The sequence below is a fragment of the Phascolarctos cinereus genome, unplaced genomic scaffold, assembly GCF_003287225.1.
Source record: "Phascolarctos cinereus isolate Bilbo 61053 unplaced genomic scaffold, phaCin_HiC Scaffold_5;HRSCAF=322, whole genome shotgun sequence".
Lineage (NCBI taxonomy): Eukaryota > Metazoa > Chordata > Mammalia > Diprotodontia > Phascolarctidae > Phascolarctos > Phascolarctos cinereus.
In genome coordinates, this window is record NW_027555958.1 from 318561036 (window position 1) to 318581996 (window position 20961).

The window sequence follows — 20961 nt, forward strand, 5'->3', positions numbered from 1 at the left end:
TAAAGCAATCATTCTTCCATCAAGAGTAAGATTCAGGGCAATAATGCTAAAATGTATTGGATAAATTACCACATGAAAACATGATCCAAATCATTAATAGCTGAAGCAAAGGCAAATTTAAAAGAAATTAGGGGTTTCACTTTATACTGTAAAATTTGGCAAAGATAACAAAAAAGGAAAACAGTTAATGGAGAAGAGGCTATGAGAAGATGTTGCTAAGTTTTTTCAGTCAACCAACTCTTCGTGACCCTATTTGGGACATTCTTGGCAAAGATACTGGAATGATTTGCCATTTCTTTCTCCAGCTCATTTTATAGATGAGGAAACTCAGGTAAACAAGGTTAAGTAACTTGCCTGTCCTCATACAGCTAGCAAGAGTCTGAGGCTGGATATGAGCTCAGGAAGATGAGTCTTCCTGATTCCAGGCCTGGCATTCTATCCATTGCACCACTTAGCTGCCCATGAAAACACAGATATGCTAGTTAACTGTTGGTAATCCAACCATTCTGTAAAACAACTTGGCAATATGGAAGAAAAGTGATTAAAATGTTTCATACTCTCTGACTCATGGCATAGTAGAAAGAATAATGAATTTAGAGACAGAAGAACTTAGTTCAAATTTCTGCATGCTTCTCAATACCCTAACTACCCAGGTGACCCTTAGAAAGTCACTTAATACAGGTTTCCACTTCCTCTTTGGAATTAGATCAAATGACCTAAAAAGTTCACAAGGATTCTGAAGCTAGGATCCTATGACCCAAAAATCATACCACATATAGCCCAAGGGGATCAAAAACAGAAGAAAAAAAAAGATCCCATATTTACTGAAATATTCTGAGAATAATTTTTTGTGGTAGTTAATACCTAGAATAAAAATGAGTGAACATCAGTTAGAAAACAGAGATATTTGTAGTGATAGAGATATTTGATGTAATATTATTGTGAAGCAAGACATAAGAAATATGATGAATTCAGAGAACAATGAGAAGATTTCTACAAATTGTAATTCTACAAAATGTAAGGTGAAAATAAGCAGAACCAACAGAACAATGACTACAATAATGCATATGGAAAAAGCAGTAAAAGGAAGCCAAACTCTTCAGTTGCTGAAGGAAGTGAAAAAACATTAATGATCCAGATAACAAATCACAAGAAAAACAATTGGAATGAATTTTATATATATTTTCAGATGGAGTCCTTGTATGAGGGATTTTTGTTTAAATATTTTTCTTTGCTAAAAGTGAAGGTGAAATATGTGAGATGTGTAACACATAGCAGGTGCTTAACAAATGGTTACTAAATGATCTAAGTTGATTTTTTGCATTTTGGGGTAGAAAAACATAGGACCATAAATCTAGAGCTGGATGAGTCCTTAGAGGTCATCTGGTCCAATCTTCTCACTTTACAAAGGAAGAAATTAATAGATGATGTGACACATGACCAAGAACCATACCTGGAAAAGGAGGCAGGATTTTACCCTTAGTTCTCTGATTACAATCCAGCACTTTTTCTACTGTACCCCAATGTGGAAGCAAAGGTTTTTAAGAGTCAAAGGTCTATTTATTCAACCTATTTTGGAAGGTCTGCATAATTCCATCCACCTCTAGTGTAAACGTGGACACTGGATGCTTCTGTAGTGATTGATTAACCAGCCAAAATCAAAGTAGCTCATGATCATGGATGAAATTAGCTGACAGATCTATGGATGGGGAAGAGTTCATGATCAAACAAGAGATAGAGAGGTCCACAGGAAGTAAAATGGGCAATTCTTATTACATGAAATTAAAAGAGACTGAGGAAATTGGGGGGGAAATCTTTGCCACAAGTTCCTCTGATACAGGTCTCATTACTAAGGTAAACTGAGTTACGTTTGTAAGAATAAGAGTCATTCCTCAATTGATAAATGATAAAAGGATAGGAAAAGGCAATTTTCAGAGGAAGAAATCAAAGCTATCAATAGTCTTATGAAAAAATATTTGAAATCACCAATAATTAAAGAAATGCAAATTAAAACAATTAAAACACATACATTAACACATTGTTAGTAGAACTGTGAACCGGTCAAGCCATTCTAGATAGGAATCTGGAATAATGCCCCCAAAGCTAAAGGGGTATGATATATACATACCCTTTGATTCAGTGACTTTTACTTTAATTTATGAAAATCAAAAAAAGAGGAAAAGTACTCATATACAAAAATATGTATATCAGCTATTTTAATGGCAACAAAGAATTGGAAACTGAGGGCATGTCCATCAATTGGGAAATGGCTGAACAATTTATGGCATATGAATATTGTGGGATATTATTGTGTTATAAGAAATAATGAAGAGGATGGTTTAAGAGAAGCATGAGAATACTTATGCAAACTGATACAAAATGAAGTGAGAAGAACAGAAGAACAATTTATACAATAACAAAGATAGTATAAAGACAAAACTTTATGACCACTGACAATTTCAGAAAACTCATGAGAAACATGCTATCCACCACCAGATACAGAGTGATAGACTTAGAATTCAGATTTTTTGGATAATGCTGAGGGAATTTGTTTTGCTTCACTATATCTTTCTCAATTGGGGTATAAAGAGAGGTGAGAGGAAGAGAAATTCAAAACTGAAAATAAAATAAAATTGAATGTTCAAAAAATGTATGTACCTGATTGTAGAACACAGCGGCATGGGGCAGGGGATGGGATTTTGATTACTTTTTTTAACTGCAGAAATTACCACTGTTCAGCACAATTATCCAGGACTAGCAGAAAGACTGCTAGTACTCTTTAGGTTCAGGAAGTTGGCACTTTTATGTTGATAGATATTTACACGTTTATTTCACGCATCTGAGAGTTAACAGGACAGAAAGTTACATCTTTTGCAAAAGTACAAATCTCTTCCTGGTTTATGAGTAGAATATGGATCATTTCTATCTTACCTCATAGTTAACAATTTGAAGCAAGGTCCATTATAACAACATTTGGTCAGTAAGTACAAGTAAAATTCTGGCAGCCTAAAAGATAAAGCCAGTGCTGGCTATCAGTCCACCTGTGTTATCATCATGCTTATTTGTTTTACACTGAGATAATCCTGTTTTCAGGCCTTTTCCCCTTCCTCTGTGTTTATATATGGAGATCAAAGAGAAAATATAAGCAAGCAACAGCTTAACTTTCATCATGGAGCAAATAGAACTGTTGGTCTTGGAACACCCTGTAGCTTGCCTGAACTCTAAAGTTGACTGGACTAAAAACCATTTTAAACAAGCCAGTATTCTCTTTGAAAGTCAACTCTGACACTCCCTAGAGCTCCCTCCAAATCCTGAGGCTTCTGACAAGATCCAGAAGTTCCCCTCTCTCCTCACTCTTCCAGGATAGCCCTCTACTTTTGTTCTCTCTGAAGAAGAAAGTTTCACAAACATTAGTACACTGAGCCTGACATTTAATTACAAATAACCACATTGGGGGAAGAGGGGGGAAACAAATAGAAAAGAACAGACAAGAAGAAGACTGGATCTCCAGAGAGGTTACTGAATCTACTGCACTCATCAAAACGTGGCAGGCGAGAGAATCAAGGTCAGAGCGACAGTTCAGTCCTTATCTCATCCTAATCAATTCGTCGTTCCTAGTGTTCAAGGAAAAATTCCCAATTTAATCTTCAGTACCTAGGGCTTGGTGATCAAATAAGAGGTGAATCATCAATCATATCTATGACTACAATACAAGAACATATGACACTGCCCTTGCCAAATTTACTGAACTAGATGATAAAAAAGGCCATCTTTTGGCCTATGAAAGCTTATTCTGAATTTAAGCCAACTTGACCACCTCAGCTACCCCAGAAGGTAAAATCTTCATGTTCTTTTCACACAATGATGCTAGCGTATGAACTGCCTTCTAGGATACAGTGAACTCCCTAAAGGGCAGTTGTATTAATTATTATTAAACACTAAGGTAAATAATTCAGGACCTCTTTATCATTAATTCCTTAGATATCCTATTTCTTTTGCTTTTTCAAATGCATTAGTATACTTTAATACATACCCAAAGTATACTTCTGGTATTTTGATTAGTATACCACTAAATCTGTAAATTAAGTTTAGTAATACATTAATTCTTTTTGGATCTGAGAGCAATTCACATTTTTCTTTGAGACTCTGGATACAGCAATATTGACTTTGTTGTCTTCTTCTGAGTTTGTGTTTTGATTTTCCCTGTCACCACCTCAAGTACCAGTTAATGTTCTATTACCACAAGAATGAGTTTTCTTAGAGGGGCTTAACTTAGAAAAGAGGAAAAGCAGAAAATTTTGAAAATAAAGGCAAACTTGGAGATCATCCCCTCATTTTGCAAATGAGAAAACTGAGACCCAAGGAGAGGAAATAACTTGTCCATGGTTATAGAGTAAATCAGTTGCAGGGGTAAGCCTGGTACCCAGGTCTTTGACTCTTAGTCCAAGTGGTCATTCCATTATAACTAATCAGCCTGGAAGTACATCTCAGCATATCAAAGGTATAAGTAGCTTCACTAAACTTAGTAAGCAAACTTCAACCTATAATTCACAAGTCCAATAGCACATACCACATTCTATGCATCACCCTGAAACCAAATGAATCACAAGCTGTACAAAAATCTTTGTTTCCTCAGTGTCTAGTAAAACATTTATGTTACACTAATTGTTTGAAGATGTTAAACCTACTGTTTGGGAGAAAAGGGAGCTGAACTACTTTTTGCCTGCCATACTATCCTACACAAAATTATTTTAAAAGGAAATAAAAATAAAAGTTCATTAAAATATTGTAAAATAAATATGTATATATGTAAAGTAAATATCCACGCCACATGAGAAACCCAAACTGATTACCATGCATAAACATTACCCAAAGCACAGCAGAAACACTGAACAATGGGCAGGCTGCTGAAGCCTGGAAAAGGAAAGAAATTATGGGTGAGGAGAGATTCTTGAGAGCACAGACTGATGAGTTGCTTTTCTGTGCCTCATTGCTTAGCATAGCACCTATCAAATAGCAGGTGCTTAATAAATGCTAATTTACTGAGGGATACAGACATTGGGGGAAAATCTGAAGTACACAACTCCTATAATGAATATCACTAATAAACCTCTGTGAAAACAGGTCTTGCATTTTGTTTAGCATTTGACAACTGGAATGGTCTGATGTGGAGATGTGATGGTGGAGGGAATTAAATATTTCTGTTTAGCTCTCTCAACCCAATCCTCTAAAAACTTTTTTTAAAATGCCTCCAATTAGGGCAGCTAGGAGGCGCAGTGGACAGAGCTCCAGCCTTGAAGTCAGGAGGACCTGAGTTCAAATGTGACCTCAAACATATGATACTCACTAGTTGTGTGACCCAGGGCAAGTCACTCAACCCCAATTGCCTTGCCAAAAAAAAAAATGCTTCCAATCAAATTTGAAGGAGGATAAACAGAAAAAAAAAAGTCATAGTGATTAATTTTTCTGCCCCAAGAAAATTCAAGAGGACAGAAAGGGAGATTTACAGAAAACTGTAACTAGGAGTTGGCCCATGTGGCAGAAGTGGCACCAGCTACGGGGCCTCCAGGAGTAGTAGCAACAGCAGCAGCAGTGATAACACCAGGGCCACTCAGAGCCTAAGAAAGTAAGGGGACTAAACATTTGGTCAGAGAGATATTAGATGGGACCCTGGTGTTAGCACTGGACGCAGGGTGAGACACTATTTGCGAGTTCTTTTGCTTATCACCAAGTTCCAGGGAGTAGAGGAGTACTCATGGTCTGCAGTGGCACAGGAACAGAGGCACTAACTGGATAAGGGGCAGAGTGCTGGCAAGATGATAACGACCAGAACTCTACCCAGATCACACCAAATTGGAAACACAGAACACCTACACGCCCTTAGATCTAGCCACAGAAACTCAGGCTGCCACCCCACAACTCCAGAGGTGAGCATACTCTAACTCAAAAATAAAGAACAAAATCAAGAAATAGGCTGGGAAGATGAGCAAACAAGGGAAAAAAAGGAAAAGGAAAAACTTGACCATAAAAAGCCATCACAGTGACAGGAAAACTCAAGACACAAACTCAGAAAACAATGATTTGCAAATATCTATAAACAATGCCTCAAAGGGGAAAAAAATGCAGATTGGACACAAATCCAACAAGAATTTCTAGAAGAGCTGAACAAAAAAAAAATTTAAATATCAAAAATATGATTTTAAAAATCAAATAAGAGTTCTAGAGGATAAATTGGGAAAAGAAATTAGAGTAACACAAGGAAATTATGAAAAGAGAATTAACAGCTTGGCAAAAGAAATACAAAATCTTACAAAAGAAAATAACTCCTTAAAAATTAGAATTGGTCAAGTGAAAGCTAATGATTCCATGAGACATCAAGAAACAATAAAACAAAGTCAAAAGACTGAAAAAAATTGAAGAAAATGTAAAATAATTCACCAGAAAAACAACTGACCTGGAAAATAGACTGAGGAGAGATAATTTATGAAGTATTGGATTACCTGAAAGCCATAATCAAAAAAAAAGCCAAGGATGATGGAGGATAACTGGGAAATAAGTTTCATGATATTAATTACATTATCTTCAATATTAAGAATAAGGTTCAGCATACACCAGCACCTCACACTATACACCAAGATAAGGTCAAAATGAATAAAAGATTTAGACATAAAAGGTGATATCAAAAGTAAATTAGAGAAGCATGGAAAAATGAACCTGTCAGATCTATAGATGAGGAAAGAAGTTATGAACAAACAAGGAATCAAGAGGATCATGAGAAGCATGATGGATAATTTTGATTACATGAAATTTAAAAAGTTTTGCACAATAAAACTAATACAGCCAAAATTAGAAAGATAATGGTAAACTGGTAGGAAATTTTACAGCAAGTTTCTGTGATAAAGGCCTCATTTCTCAAGCATAAAGAGAACTGAGGCAAGTTTATAAAAATATGAATCATTCCTCAATTGATAAATTGTCAAAAGATATGATCAAGCAGTTTCAGAAGAACCCTTTGACGTCATCTAAACAAAAATCAACTCTCCTTCAATACTTCCAGAGACAGAGAGCTCACTTCCTACCTCCAGGTTGTGTTTCCATGAAGTATAACTGACTAGTCATGTTGTATTGCTTCTCACCACTTCTATCTGCCCAGACCTGAACCTCTATATTATGAACACCAAGAATCTATGCCCCACCCTGTTCTTGGAGAAATTAATCCATTCATCTTTGGAATTTTCACCCTAAGTACCCAGTCTTATTGATTTGTGATTGAGTGAATGCAAACTAGTGCGCTTAACTATAGGGCTCAGATCATGTTTCAACTTCTCATCCCATATAATCACAGGCCACATGTCATCAGTCTCTCCCACCTTTCCATCTCTTGTTCTTGGAACAATAATCAAACCAATACTGTTAATGTTTCCAAAAAGTGGAATCAATTGAATATCCTATGTATCACTTCACCAACTCCAAGACTCCCTTTCCTAGTCACTACTCCCATACAAGTGCTGTCTTCCCTCATTAAAATATAAGTTGCTTGAGAGGAAGACTATTTCTTTTTGTATTTGCATCCCCAGGACTAAGCAGAGTGTCAGGCATATGATGATTAATAAATGCACACTGAATGACTGATTGTGTCACCCTCCTATTAAAAAATATTCAATGACTTTCCATTACTACAAGGAAAATGAAGAAATTCCTGAGTGGCATTTAAAGACCTCCATAATCCAGTTTGGCTTTACCTTTCCAGTTAATTCATATGTTTCATTCTTTTCACACACTGTATTTCAGGCAAACTGGCCAGTCATCTTTTTCCCTGTACATGACATTTCTGCCTCTGTAACTTTGCAATAACACATGCTCTCCATGTCTGGAATGCACTTTCTCTACACCTCTACTTCATAGAATCCTCAACTTCAAAGCAAGGCTCAGATAGCACTTCTCACAAGAAGCCTCTCATGAGTTCATTAGTTATTAAGCACTTATGTGATTATGTAGATGTTCTATTCCCTCAAGTACGGTAAACTCTTCAAGATTAGGGACCGTTTTCTAAATACTGTCTTTGTATGCTAGGACCAAGCACAGTGGCTTAACACACAGTAAATAATAAATGTTTTCTGATTTGAATTTGTTGAAAATCTCCCATCTTTTAATTTTTTAAAATTTTTTTTGCTTTTTAGTGAGGCAATCGGGGTCACATAGCTAGTAAGTGTCAGATGTCTGAGGCCAGGTTTGAACTCAGGTCCTCTTGACTCCAAGGCCTGAGCTCTATCCACTGTGCCACCTAGCAGCCCCTCAATCTCCCATAGTTTTGTTAGGATTTGCATCTACTAAAAGTGAATTTTTTTTAAAACAACAGTAGTTAATTGAAAGCTCCAGTTGGCTGCAAAAGTTAATAGAAATTGTGAAACAGACAATATGCCCTCTCACTTGAAGCACTACACGAGAAGTGTACGAGATGTTTCATGTCACTTAGGAAACAGACTTCTTGAAAAATGTATGTTGGGTTTTTTTCCTTATATATTTTTTCCTGATGAATTATGACTATTATTTGCCCCCAAATTTAAAATATCAGCTAGACCAGTTCAGAGAATAATGGCATTCAACAAAAGTTCACTAAATATATTCAGGCTTTTCAGATATATCACAATTTACACATGCCCTTTAATGCAGATCTCCAGATCTCCAGATCTGGAGTGGCATAAAGATAAGGAAACATTTTAGTGTGTGAGCCACCTCAAGCAAGTTCACCAGGTTGGTCAATAATTAATAGGAACCACAGCAATGGCTGGTTTATAGAAATAAGGAAGGAGAAAGAAAAGTTAAGAAGATGGTATTTATGCTTAAAAATTCAAGCCCAATTAAACCACTGTTGTCAATGAATCAACAAGGGAATTCTCCCAGTATTTCTCTCTCTCTCAATCTCTCTGTCCCTGACTGTTCTTTTTTTCCTTCTCTTTGTCATATCTCTATTTCATTCCTTCACTTCCCTCCTATTCCTCTGCCTCCTCTTTTCTCTTCCTTTCCTCTCCTCTCATTTTCTGTGTGTATATTCACACACATGTGGATGTATTCTTACAGTTTATAAAGCAAAACAATCCCTGTATGAAATACAATCATAATCTTAGCTGTTAAAAATGTGAATTCTACAATTCTTATGCAAATTTGACCTGTAAGTTAAACCAACTTACACAGGGCATCTCAAAAGTCTTAATGCAGATTTAAGGTTTACTGGTTTAAATCTGCATTAAGACTTTTGACATACTCTGTACATACACATGTATGTATCACAAATATAAAGGTTTATCATAGATTTTTTTTAAAAAAGTGTTTTAGAAAAATATAGAGCTGGAGAGAAACTTAAGACATTGTCAAATATATCTCCTCATTTACATATGAGGTTAAAGGTCTAGAAAAGGTCAATGATTTTACCAAGGTCACACAGATAGTAGGTGGCAGAGAAGAGATTTAAACTCAGATTGCATGATGTCAAGATTAAAACCCTGTCCATGGTGCCCAAACCCTAAGTTCGTACATAAAGGCGAGCTGCCACTGAGCCACTGAAGCCTATAGTCAAATTGAAGACGTTGCATATGAAATTAGGTATCCAGGAACAAAAATAAAAACTCCACCATTTACTTTGTTGTTTGTATTGTCCCTGTGTGTGTTACATGTATGTATAAATTACATATATCAAAAGGGAAAAGGAAAGTAAGAGAAAGATATGATTCTAACAAGTGAAATGACATTGGAAAAGGCATTAAGAATTGCTTTACTACCATGAGACTCTTTCTTCTAACTTGCAGCTGAAACCTTCCCCCATTAAAATGTGAGGTGTTTAAGTGCTGGGACTATCTTATTCTTCTCTTTTCATCCCCATCATTTAGCACAGTACTTTGTACATAATAAGTGGTTAAATGCTTTGTTCATTCATTCATTCAATATCTAGAGAGATCTGGCAGTAAATCTTCTCACCAAAGATAACCAAACCCTAACTTATATTGTGGAAGGTCACATTTTAGAATTCTGTTTAAAGATTGTAGCTGCTACTCAATGTAAGAAAGGAGGGAAATCAGCATTTATTAAGGGCTTACTATGTACCAGGCACTATACTGTGCACTTTACAAATATTTAATTTGATTCTCCAAACAACCTTGGGAGAGAGGTGCCATTATTATCCTCATTTACAAATTGAGGAAACTGAGGCAAACAGATGTTAGGTGTCTGAGGCCAGATTTGAACTCATGTTTTCTTAACTCCAGCCTCAGCACTCTATCCCCTATGCCCTTTAGCTACCTCTAGCGGGTGCTAGTGGGACCTATCACATTTTGCAGCTCCATTTCTTAAGACTCCTATACACAATGATATTTCTCTCACACCGAACAATCCCCTTACTAATCCTGATCCATCAAATAAATGCATCCTCTGCTTAGCTTTTGTTCCCTCTTCTGCTAAGGCCTAAGAGTTCTATTTTCTTGTTAGATCAATGCCCTGTGCTAGAGACTAATGCAAAGAATGCAAAGATGAAAGATAATACATTACCTATCTTTAGAATGCATATATTTTGTTATAGCCATTCTCTCTCTCTCTCTCTCTCTCTCTCTCTCTCTCCCCTTTCCCTCCTTCCCTCCATTATTGAGGTCGTTCATTCTCCTCATATCACCAATCTAGCAAAATTGGCCTCAACTGAATTTGGTTTCTAAAACTCAAGAATGAAAGACAGAGTTGGAAACACATATTTTAAAATATGCATGTATACTTCTCACCACAAAGCTGTGAACATACTACAGGGAACTCCCTTAAAGCTGAAAGAAATCATGTGACTATCAAAAGGTTTCAATTTAGTAAACCTACTAACCAGCAGGATTTCTTTCTTTTCTTTTTTGGCAATTAAAGATACTAACTGTGCTTCATTTGGATGGACTGTTCTGATACTTTCAGAGAAATATTATTTAATTGTTGGACATTTATCTGATTTATATTTCTTTCAAGAATAATTCTGCTACGCATTTTATGTTCAAAGAGAACCTTGCTTTCAGTGAGACACATTATTGAAGCTGAATAACATTACAATAATGTTAGGAGTATCCATAAGGTTTCTACCACATATGACTTAACTGCTGAAAACAAGGAATATTTTTCTTACTACATATGTGCTTTATAAGGAAAATTGTTGTCAGATGCAGATGATATCCCAAGTCACAGACCACAAAACAACTTAATTCAACATAATTAGATCCACATACTTGATTTTTTGCAGCCTGATTAAAGCACCCTCAAAAGTTTCAGCTAAATCTAGAATAATTTGATTATAAAGAAATGAAAAAGCACGTAGATCACATGCTGCAAGTATTTCTAAATATATGATACATATCATTTATTAATTTCCTATCTGAGTCTGAAAGGATTTTCAGTAGGAAAGTTGTGAAAAAATAATTTTCATGGTGGCCAAGTCAGGGTGCTTGCATTTTGAGGTTTTGTGGTTAGAAGACTGTGACATAGTCCTAACTCAGTGGGCAAATTACACAGCTGCTCAAACCCTTGGTTTTTTGAGCTGTAAAATGGGAACGTAGTTGGTATTCCCATTTTACATTCACTGATACATGGGGGATATGCAAAGCACAGGAACAGGGGATCCAAATAGCTATCCATGATTCAAAAGTATTACAAATAAGTTAAAGAGATAGAATATACATACAGTAAGACAAATAACAATGTAAAAGAATGTGTAATGTGTGGTACAGATACTGTGTGCTATAGGAATTGGGGTGTTCAGAAGACTAGCACCTCTGATGTGAGAGCTTGCTGAGCCCTTTTCAGGGCTGTTCATCCACCTTTGGTGTCCCACCTATGACTGTAGCATGTGCAGCAGCCACAATCTGGGAAACTGGCTCAGCAGATGGGCTAACCCAGGTTGAGGGAAATTAAAAGGCCTCAAACTTCTCAGTGAGTTAGGTGATGTCTACCCAAGCATATGAAGATTTCTCCCGGTGGAATAGGCAGATAAGAACAATTTGTTCCAAAGATCATGAAGGTGGCTGAAGCAGGTGCTGTGGAGCACTCAGAGCTTGGTCACACACTGAAGATGCCAAGGTCATCCACTGCACACTGGACCACTGTCGGTTGTCTTGACTTGTCCTGACATTGGATTTCAGATGATTCAGGACGAGAGAGTAAGGCTGGTGACTCTGTGCAATTCTACCTCACTTAAATCTAATTCAGCCTCCAGTCAAGACATCCCTTGTGATGCCACTGGTTCTCTTTGAAAACGAAGGACAAACAAGCTACAGGAATTCAGAAGAAAGGAGAGCTATTAAATTATAGGAGGATTTACTCGTTCTTTTAAAGTCTGAAATAAGTCAAGTTCTAAAATGTAAGAAGCATCTTGCATTAATTGTTTAATTATTGCTTTCATTCTATTCCAAAATATTACTGCTAAAAGTGTAACTTTTTCTACCTCGTTTCATATCTAGAAAGGCATTGATGGCATCGTCATCACTGCAGAGTCAGAAAGGCCCGGTTTCAAGCCCTGCCTCTGACATAGTATGGTTTATGATTCTAAGGAAGTCACCTAATTTCTCAGTGCTTCGGGCAATGCACTAAGACTCTCAGTTAGAAAGATGGTGCTAGCTAGGATTGCCCATATCAACAAAATCACAGGTCCAGTTCCTATAATTTCAAGCTTAATTTAAAACACATTCTTTATTACAAAAGTACTACCTCTTAGTAACACAGTCTGGAAGCAAATACTGGAAAATATAACCCAACAGAATATCGAATCTGTGTGCATTTTACCCACTTGGAAAATTAATATAACTTCCATCCCTTCAATGTCCATAAAACAATAAGAAGTCATTCGGAAATGTTTCACTGATGCATGGCATCACAGATTGTGAGAGATGGAAGGAAAGACAGGAGCTATCGAACACAACTGATGACAAAAGGAATCCTCCTTAACATATACGTGGTCTCCCAGACTTAGTTTGAAGACCTCCATGGAGAAGTAAACAACTCTCTTTCCTAAAGCAGCCCAATCTACTTGTCAACATTTCTAATGGATAAAGTCTTCCTGAAATCAAGCAGAATTTGCCTCCTTGAAACTTTAACCGCTGTGCCTGGTTCTGCCTTAAGAAGCCAAGAAGGGCAAGTCTAGGTCCACCATTCTCATCCTTATGGAAAGCTGTCCCATTTGCCAAGATTCCTTTTATCTCCAGGCTAAAAACCCCAAGAACTTCAACTGCCACTTATCTGAAATGGACTCCTTCATGATCCTGTCACCCTTCTTTGGACACACTGGAGCAAAGCAATGTCCTCTATAAAAATCTGTAGAGAATTATGAATTCTTCTGCGATTAGAAAGGGAAGTCTTAATAATATTATATGTTTTGGCTACATCTAATATAAATGCAAAAATAGTAGCAATCACTGTTCAATTGACATATCCATAACTTGAGATTAAAACAGAAGGCATGGAAACAATACTGCAACTTGAATTTTGAACAGCTATAATACTAATAGCATCAGAACTATGAGAGGATGAAAGTACAACAGAAATAGAGGATATGATCTCTGCCTTCATAAGTTTTAATGACAAGTTTTGATACATTACTATTTATCCACTGCTACCTTAGAGGAAAGAAAGTGAGCTGGTAAGACAAAGGAAAAGCCATGTATATGAGCCTATGAATATTTGCTAAGCTTAATTCTAGTAGGTGTAAATTGTGAATATAGTTATTAATTCATCTGACAAAGCATTAGGAGAAATTAAATAAAAAATTATGTTTGCAGTGGTTGGAATTCCATCCTCTAGTTTCTCACTCTCCCCAGGACAGCTGGTTTGGATAAAATGCTCAATGGTGATAGTTTGGGAAAGACGTTGAATGCCAAAAGCTGAGATTTCCCAATTCATCTGACAGAATCAAAAAAGTGAACTAAGAGAAAACCTCAAAGCCACACTATACATCTGTAGCTATTGTAACAACAGATCTTTCTGAACTATGAAAGGAGGAAAGGAAAAGCAGGGGAAAAAATACAAGGATAGTTCCATAAAGATTCCCATTTAACATACTTTACTTGAAATTCAGAAAGTTTGAGTTAGGGTTCACTATAATGCAGAGATCAGATAGTCCTACGTAGTGGGGGGCAAGACTTTTAACTTTACTACTAATGGTAAAAAGACAATCTTTATTCATGGCAATTCTAAATGTCTTTAATAATTTCACATATGTTATAGTCTCCTTTTACATTAGAGCATGTTCTCCAAAAGGGAGAAGTAGTAGTAGTCTCAGGCATATTTTTTCTTTTTTTTCCTAGACACATTTTGCCTTAGATACTACTATGAAAAAAAAGGACTGGGTTTTAGATAAGGCTCTGACACTCTTTTAAAAGTGAAGAAACTTAAAGGAAAAAGATTTAGTAAGACCATAGTGTTGAAGGCCTCTGGTAGCAATGTAATGTGTGAACAAAGGTGATACCTCACTGCAATTGTGCAAAACTTTTCTCCAAAAAACACCTTATGGTTCCATCACAAAAGATAGTATTTCTTTGCTGAAATCCACATTTAACTTCAATATGATATGACTGACAGCATGGAGGCAAACCAGAAAGACCACATTAAGAACATAGAAATGACTTACTTTGGCTTCAGTCTCTCCCCTATGAAGGGTGTATAAATGATGGACAGCACTCTGTGATGAGGACCACGGATGAGTCAGGATTTGGAAGACATGAAAATCATGGCCAAGGGTGTCTGTTGTGACAAGAAGCATACCTGGACAACAAAAGTCAAGGGGGAAAAACATAAGGTCTTGTCCATAGAGAGATTTCCTTTTTTAACAAATAACTCTTCTTTACTCTTGTCAGGGTTAGAAATTTTCCAGAACATATACTGAAAACTATATGACACTCCTTATGGGACCTCAGTGTCTACATGCTACATTCATCAATAATAACTGGCAGAAACTACAGCAAATACTTAATAAGGATCAGCAATTGTGGAGAAGAAATATCTTCCCAAAAGGGATGTGAACCTTAAAAAGCTGTTTGAGAAAAAGTATTTGTTCTGAAGTGATAGGAGAGGAATATGAAAATAGAAGTAATGAATAAAGGTAAAAAGAACTGAAGGGAAATCAAAAGGATGAAAATGGATTGATAAAAGGGTGATTATAATTATTTCAAGTAGCAAAAGAATTTTAGGGGCAGCAAAATTATATGGGCAGAAACCCTCATTGCTTAGACCAGCTCAGGTAAAGGTGTTATTTTGCTCTCTGAAAAATCATCTTAAATTCATCATCAACTCCACAGATATGTAATCAGGTCCCATGAATGCACAACACAGAAAGTGTTTAAGGCTGCATGATGGAACTAAGACAATCGACTAATCCAAAGTCATCTTCTTCATAGCATCTTCTTATTAAAGTTTAGAAGGCATGTTTTCATGAAGGCAATACCTGCTATCATAAATCATGTATAATCTCAGGGATGAGTCAATCCAGGGTATGAACTTAAAAGAAGGTGGCTTACAGTGTATGAAGCCAAAATGGGACACAGAACTCAAAAATATGTAGAATTGCTAGATAAAATTTTTTATTTTTCTTCCCATCTCTCCCCTTTTCTATATCAATCTAGAATCAGGTTTCAGGACATTTATGAGAAGATTTCTTTAGGTCAACTCTCCAATTGTTTACACAAGAAGGGAGCACTTTCCTTCTATAAAGTCTGCCTTTATGGCTGAACTTGAGAAGACTGTAGAAAATACAGTCATTCTGGATTTGACAGTCATTCTCATTTACAGCAAATCAATATTACCTTGCTTATCAAAATAATGTCATAAATTACCTCACTTCCAGCACACTAGGATGTTTAAATAAGCTTGAAAGGGAAACCAGGTTATTTGAGCAGTTGTTAAAAGGTACATTAGAAGGCACAGACATTGCTGCAGTTTTTGATGTCAGAGCTTGGGGGTTTCTTTTAAATGACTTAAGAACTTCAGTTGGATGAGGGTGAGTGTTACGTAAGGAGGAAGAAACTGGAAAGTGCATTGAATTATAGAATCTCAGAACAGAAGGCCTTGACAGCCACTTAATCCAAATCATTCAGACCAGAGACACAACTGCCCTTTTAAAAAAGAAAGTAAAGAAAATGAAAGCATAAAAACAACCTCTCCAACCTCCCTGACAAGGGTCAAGACACTTTACTTGAAGAATTCTAGTAAGTAGCAATTCATTAGGTTTTAAAGCAGCCCATTTTGATTTTGGATAACAATACTGATACCAACTCAATAATCACAACTACCTTGGGATGGGATTTCTCTATGCCTAATGACTTGAACCCACTGAGGGCAGCTAGGTGCTGCACTCTCTTATCATTTATCGAGGGTTTCAACTGCTTGATAACCAATTCTGTTTACAAAATATGTGAAAAGTACAAATTTTTAATAAAGATTACTTCTCAAAAGTGGGAGACTACCACATTTATATATCAAAAAGCCTTTCCAGTCCTACCAAACTCCTTTTATGACACAAATATGGTGCTGATACCTAAACCAGGAAGAGTTAAAACAGAGAAAAAAATTACAGATCAATTTCCCTAATGAATATCTATGCAAAAATATTTTAACAAAATAATAGCAAGGCAATTACACCACTATATCGCAAGGATTATATACAATAACCAGGTGGGACTTGTACCAGGAATGCAGGTTGGCTTGATATTAGGAAAATCATGAATGTAATTGTGCATATCAAAAACAAAACCAACAGAAATCATATGATTGTCTCAACAGATGCTGAAAAAGCTCCTGACAAAATCCAGCACCCATTCCTATTAAAAACACTAGAGAGCACAGGAATAAAGAGAGCACTCCTTAAAACGAGAAGCAGTATCTATCAAAAACCTTCCGCAAGCATCATATGTAATAGGGACAAGCTAGAAGCGTTTTCCACAAGATCAGAGGTGAAACAAGGATGTCCATTATCATCACTGTTGTTCAATATCATACTGGAAACATTAGCTTTAGCAATAAAAAAAGAAAAAGAAATTGAAGGCAATGAGGAAACAAAATTATTACTCTTTCAGATGATATGATGGTATACTTAGAGAACCCTAGAGCATCAAATAAAAAATTACTTGAAGTAACTAACAACTTTAGCAGAATCGCAGGATATAAAATAAACCCATATAAATCATCAGCATTTCTTTACATGACCAATAAAGCCCAGCAGCAAGAGATATAAAGAGAAATTCTGTTTAAAATACCTATAAACAATATAAAATACCTGCCAAGACAAACCCAAGAACTATATGAACACAATTACAAAACATTTTTCATAGAAATAAAGTCAGATCTTAACAATTGGAAAAATATCAATTGCTCATGGATAGGCCAAGCTAATATAAAAAAAAAACAATTCTGCCTAAACTAATTTACCTATTCAGTGCCATACAAACTACCAAAAAAACAATTATAGAGCCAGAAAAAAATAGTACAATCCATCTGGAAGAAAAAAGGTCAAGAATATCAAGGAAATTAATGAAAAAAAAATACAAAAGAAGGTAGCTTAGCAATACCAGATCTCAAGCTATATTATAAAGCACTAACTATCAAAACTATCTGGTACTGGCTAAGAAATAGAGTGGGGGATCAGTGGAATAGATTAGGTACGCAAGACACAATAGTCAATGACCATAGTAACCTAGTGTTTGATAAACCTAAAGAACCCAGCTTTTGGGATAAGAACTCAATATTTGATAAAAACTGTTGGGAAAACTGGAAAACAATAGGACACAAACTAGGTGTAGACCAACATCTCACACCGTATACCAAGATAAGGTTAAAATGGGTGCATGATTTAGCCATAAAGGGTGATACCATAAGCAAATTAGAAGCGCAAGGGATAGTCTACTGGTCAGATCTCTAAGGAGGGAAAGAATTAATGACCAAACAAGAGATAAAGAACATTACAAAATATAAAATAATTTTGATTATATTAAATTAAAAAGCTTTTATACAAACAAAACTAATACAACCAAGATTAGAAGGGAAGCAGAAAGATGGGAAACAGCAAGTGTCTCTGATAAAGGCCTTATTTCTCCAATATTTAGAGAACTGAGTCAAATTTATAAGAATACAAGCCATTTCCCAACTGATAAATGATCAAAGGATATGAACAGGCAGTTCTCAGATGAAATCAAAGCTATCTATAAGCATATGAAGAAGTACTCTTAATCACTTTTGATTAGAGAAATGCAAATTAAAACAACTCTGAGATACCAACTCATACCTGTCAGACTAGCTAACAGGACAAAAAAGGAAAATGATAAATGTTGGAGATGATGTGGGAAAATTGGGACACTGATGCACTGTTGGTGGAGTTGTGAACTGAGCCAACCATTCTGGAGAGTAATTTGCAACTGTGTCCAAAGGGTAACCAAACTATGCATACCCTTTGATCCAGTAATACTACCATTAGGTCTGCATCCCAAAAAGATCATAAAAAAGGGGAAAGGACCTACATGTGCAAAAATATTTACAGCAGCCCTTTTCATGGTGGTAAAATATTGGAAACTGAGGGAATGCCCATCAAATGGGGAATGGCTGAACAAGCTGTGGCATATGAATATACTGGAATACTATTGTGCAATAAGAAATGACAAACAGACAGACTTCAGAAAATTCTGGAAAGACTTGTACCAACTGACGCAGTGTGAAATGAGCAGAACCAGGAAAACACTGTACAGAGTATCAGCAACATTGTGTGATGATCAACTAAGAATGACTCAGCTCTTCTCAGCAACACAATGATCCAAGACAAGTATAAAGGACTCACAGAGGAAAATGCTAAACATATCCAGATAAAGAACTGATGAACTCTGAATGCAGATTGAAGCACATTTTTTTCACTTACTTTATTCTTTCTCATGGTTTTTTTAATCTGTTACTTCTTCCCAACTGTGACTAATATGGAAATATTTCTTACATGAAAGCACATGTATAAACTATATCTGCCTACCATTTTCAGAACTGGGGAGGGAAGGGAGAGAGAAAAAAAAATTTTGAACTCAAAATCTTGTAAAAATTTTCTTGACATGTAACTGGGGGGAAAAAGTGAATACTATTAAAGCAACGACAAAAAAGCCATTATCCTGAGAGGTAGCTACTTGGTGAGAATCCTTGCTCTGTGTCATTCTTGGGGGGGAAAGGCAGGGGGGAACCCAACAACATAATAAATAATTAATCTGATTTTAAAGGGCCAGAAAAGTCAAATTATTCATATAAAACAAATCTCCCTTAGTTAATCCACTTGTTTTATATTTTTGTAGTATTCATTCATTCTCTGTGTTATCAGTTTGGCTAGGATAAAATAAGGCAAAACAGTATTTGGTAATTTCCTTCATTTCTTGTTCAATTGTAAATTCTCCTTTCCCTTCTTAACAGGTCTATATTCCTCTTCAAAATCACACTAACGATCATAGGACTTAAAGCTGGTAGGGAATTCAAACCAGTACTTCAATTTGGCTAAACCCACCTACTTTACATATGAGGAAAATGAGACCTAGAGAGGCTAAGTGACTTGCATACAGTCACACAGGTAATAAGGAGTAGAGCCAGGACATAAGTAACTTATAGGGTCCATTCCAGTTCTAAATCTACAGTAGCATCATCTGAGCTGAAGTCCTCAGACTCCCAATGCGGCCCTCTTTCCACTATAAAAGGCAAACTATTCTTTGCCTTGTCTTAGTTGGTCAACAGGTGACATATCAATGATAATAAAGTTAGCAGCATTAGCTGCCCTTAGTGTGGTGTCAGTTCTAGCAATATCCAAGGTAAAGGCAGCCTTCATACCACAGTAAATGGAGTAGGTGTAAAAACTAGATAATTGATAAAAAAAAAAAAAGGTAGAAAAGAGATCCTAAAAAGGACATACTGGAGAGTGTGTGGAAGCAGAAGCAAATTCAATGAAAATGAGATTTACAGAGTTCACTCTTGAAGGTGAGTGCTCAAAGTTTCAAGGCTCCAGTGTGAACACCACAAAGCCCAGGTACTTCTGTACTGTCTGAAACCTTTGATTCACATTTTGTATCTTAGACACAACCACATAGCACTACAGGGAAATACAGTTTAAAAGCATCTCCACTGTACAGTTATCAAACCATAACAGCTGCCTGGATTTGAAAACCTGCAAGGTAGAACCCCAAATTAATCATTTTAAAACATCATGACTCTAAGGTGTGTAGTTATTAGGTCAGATGTACACAGTATCTGCCTTGTTAAAATATGCATTGATATGGGCCCACATATCTAGGACTTTAATCTGATCCACATGCTTTTCTGTTCCACGTTGATCATGTTTTCCTCCTTTGCTCACCCTTTAATTTTTAAAATAACTTCCTTGTTGAAAAAGAAAAGGGGTGAAAGATTATACAGCATTTGCGGGAAGACAGGAGTTGGCATTAAAATAGAAAGATGAGCTCTATCTGATCTGGCTGTTTGCATGGCTAATCCAGGATCCTGCTTTGTGTCACTGTTCTGAAGCCAAGGCATCTCATTAGATGAACTCTATCACTCGAACCTAAGTCCAGGAGATTGTATTTTAAGGAAAGAAAACTTTCCCTACATGTCTCTCTTCCCATTTTTTATCTAAAAGCCCATACTTATCTAAATGCTCCTAATACGCTGCCTCCTTAGTTATCCTCCAATAGAATTCCATGCTAAAGAACACTCTTACCCTGTCTTTACTTCATTCGTGTGCCTGAAGTTTGTCATATCGGTCTCTTCACTTTTTGAAAGCAATGTTTCAACTTCCTCTTCTACTTTTAGCTGAGTAACAAGTTTTAATGGTTATAACTATTGAGCTTCTCATTGTCTCTCCACAAAAATATTTTCTATAGTTTTTAAAAACTACAGTGCAAATACAATACCAACAAGAGAATCAACTGAATGTGAATCATTTCTATGTTCTCC

At 36.2% G+C, this 20961-nt stretch overlaps 1 protein-coding gene across 1 annotated transcript in view; it reads right to left on the reverse strand.

The window, feature by feature from the left end:
• Positions 1 to 20961, reverse strand: part of BCAS3 (BCAS3 microtubule associated cell migration factor) — a 766782-nt gene that overhangs the window by 501370 nt on the left and 244451 nt on the right. Inside the window, 1 exon segment of the mRNA XM_078156106.1 lies at positions 14636 to 14769. Within this exon segment, the coding sequence (XP_078012232.1) occupies positions 14636 to 14769 (134 nt within the window).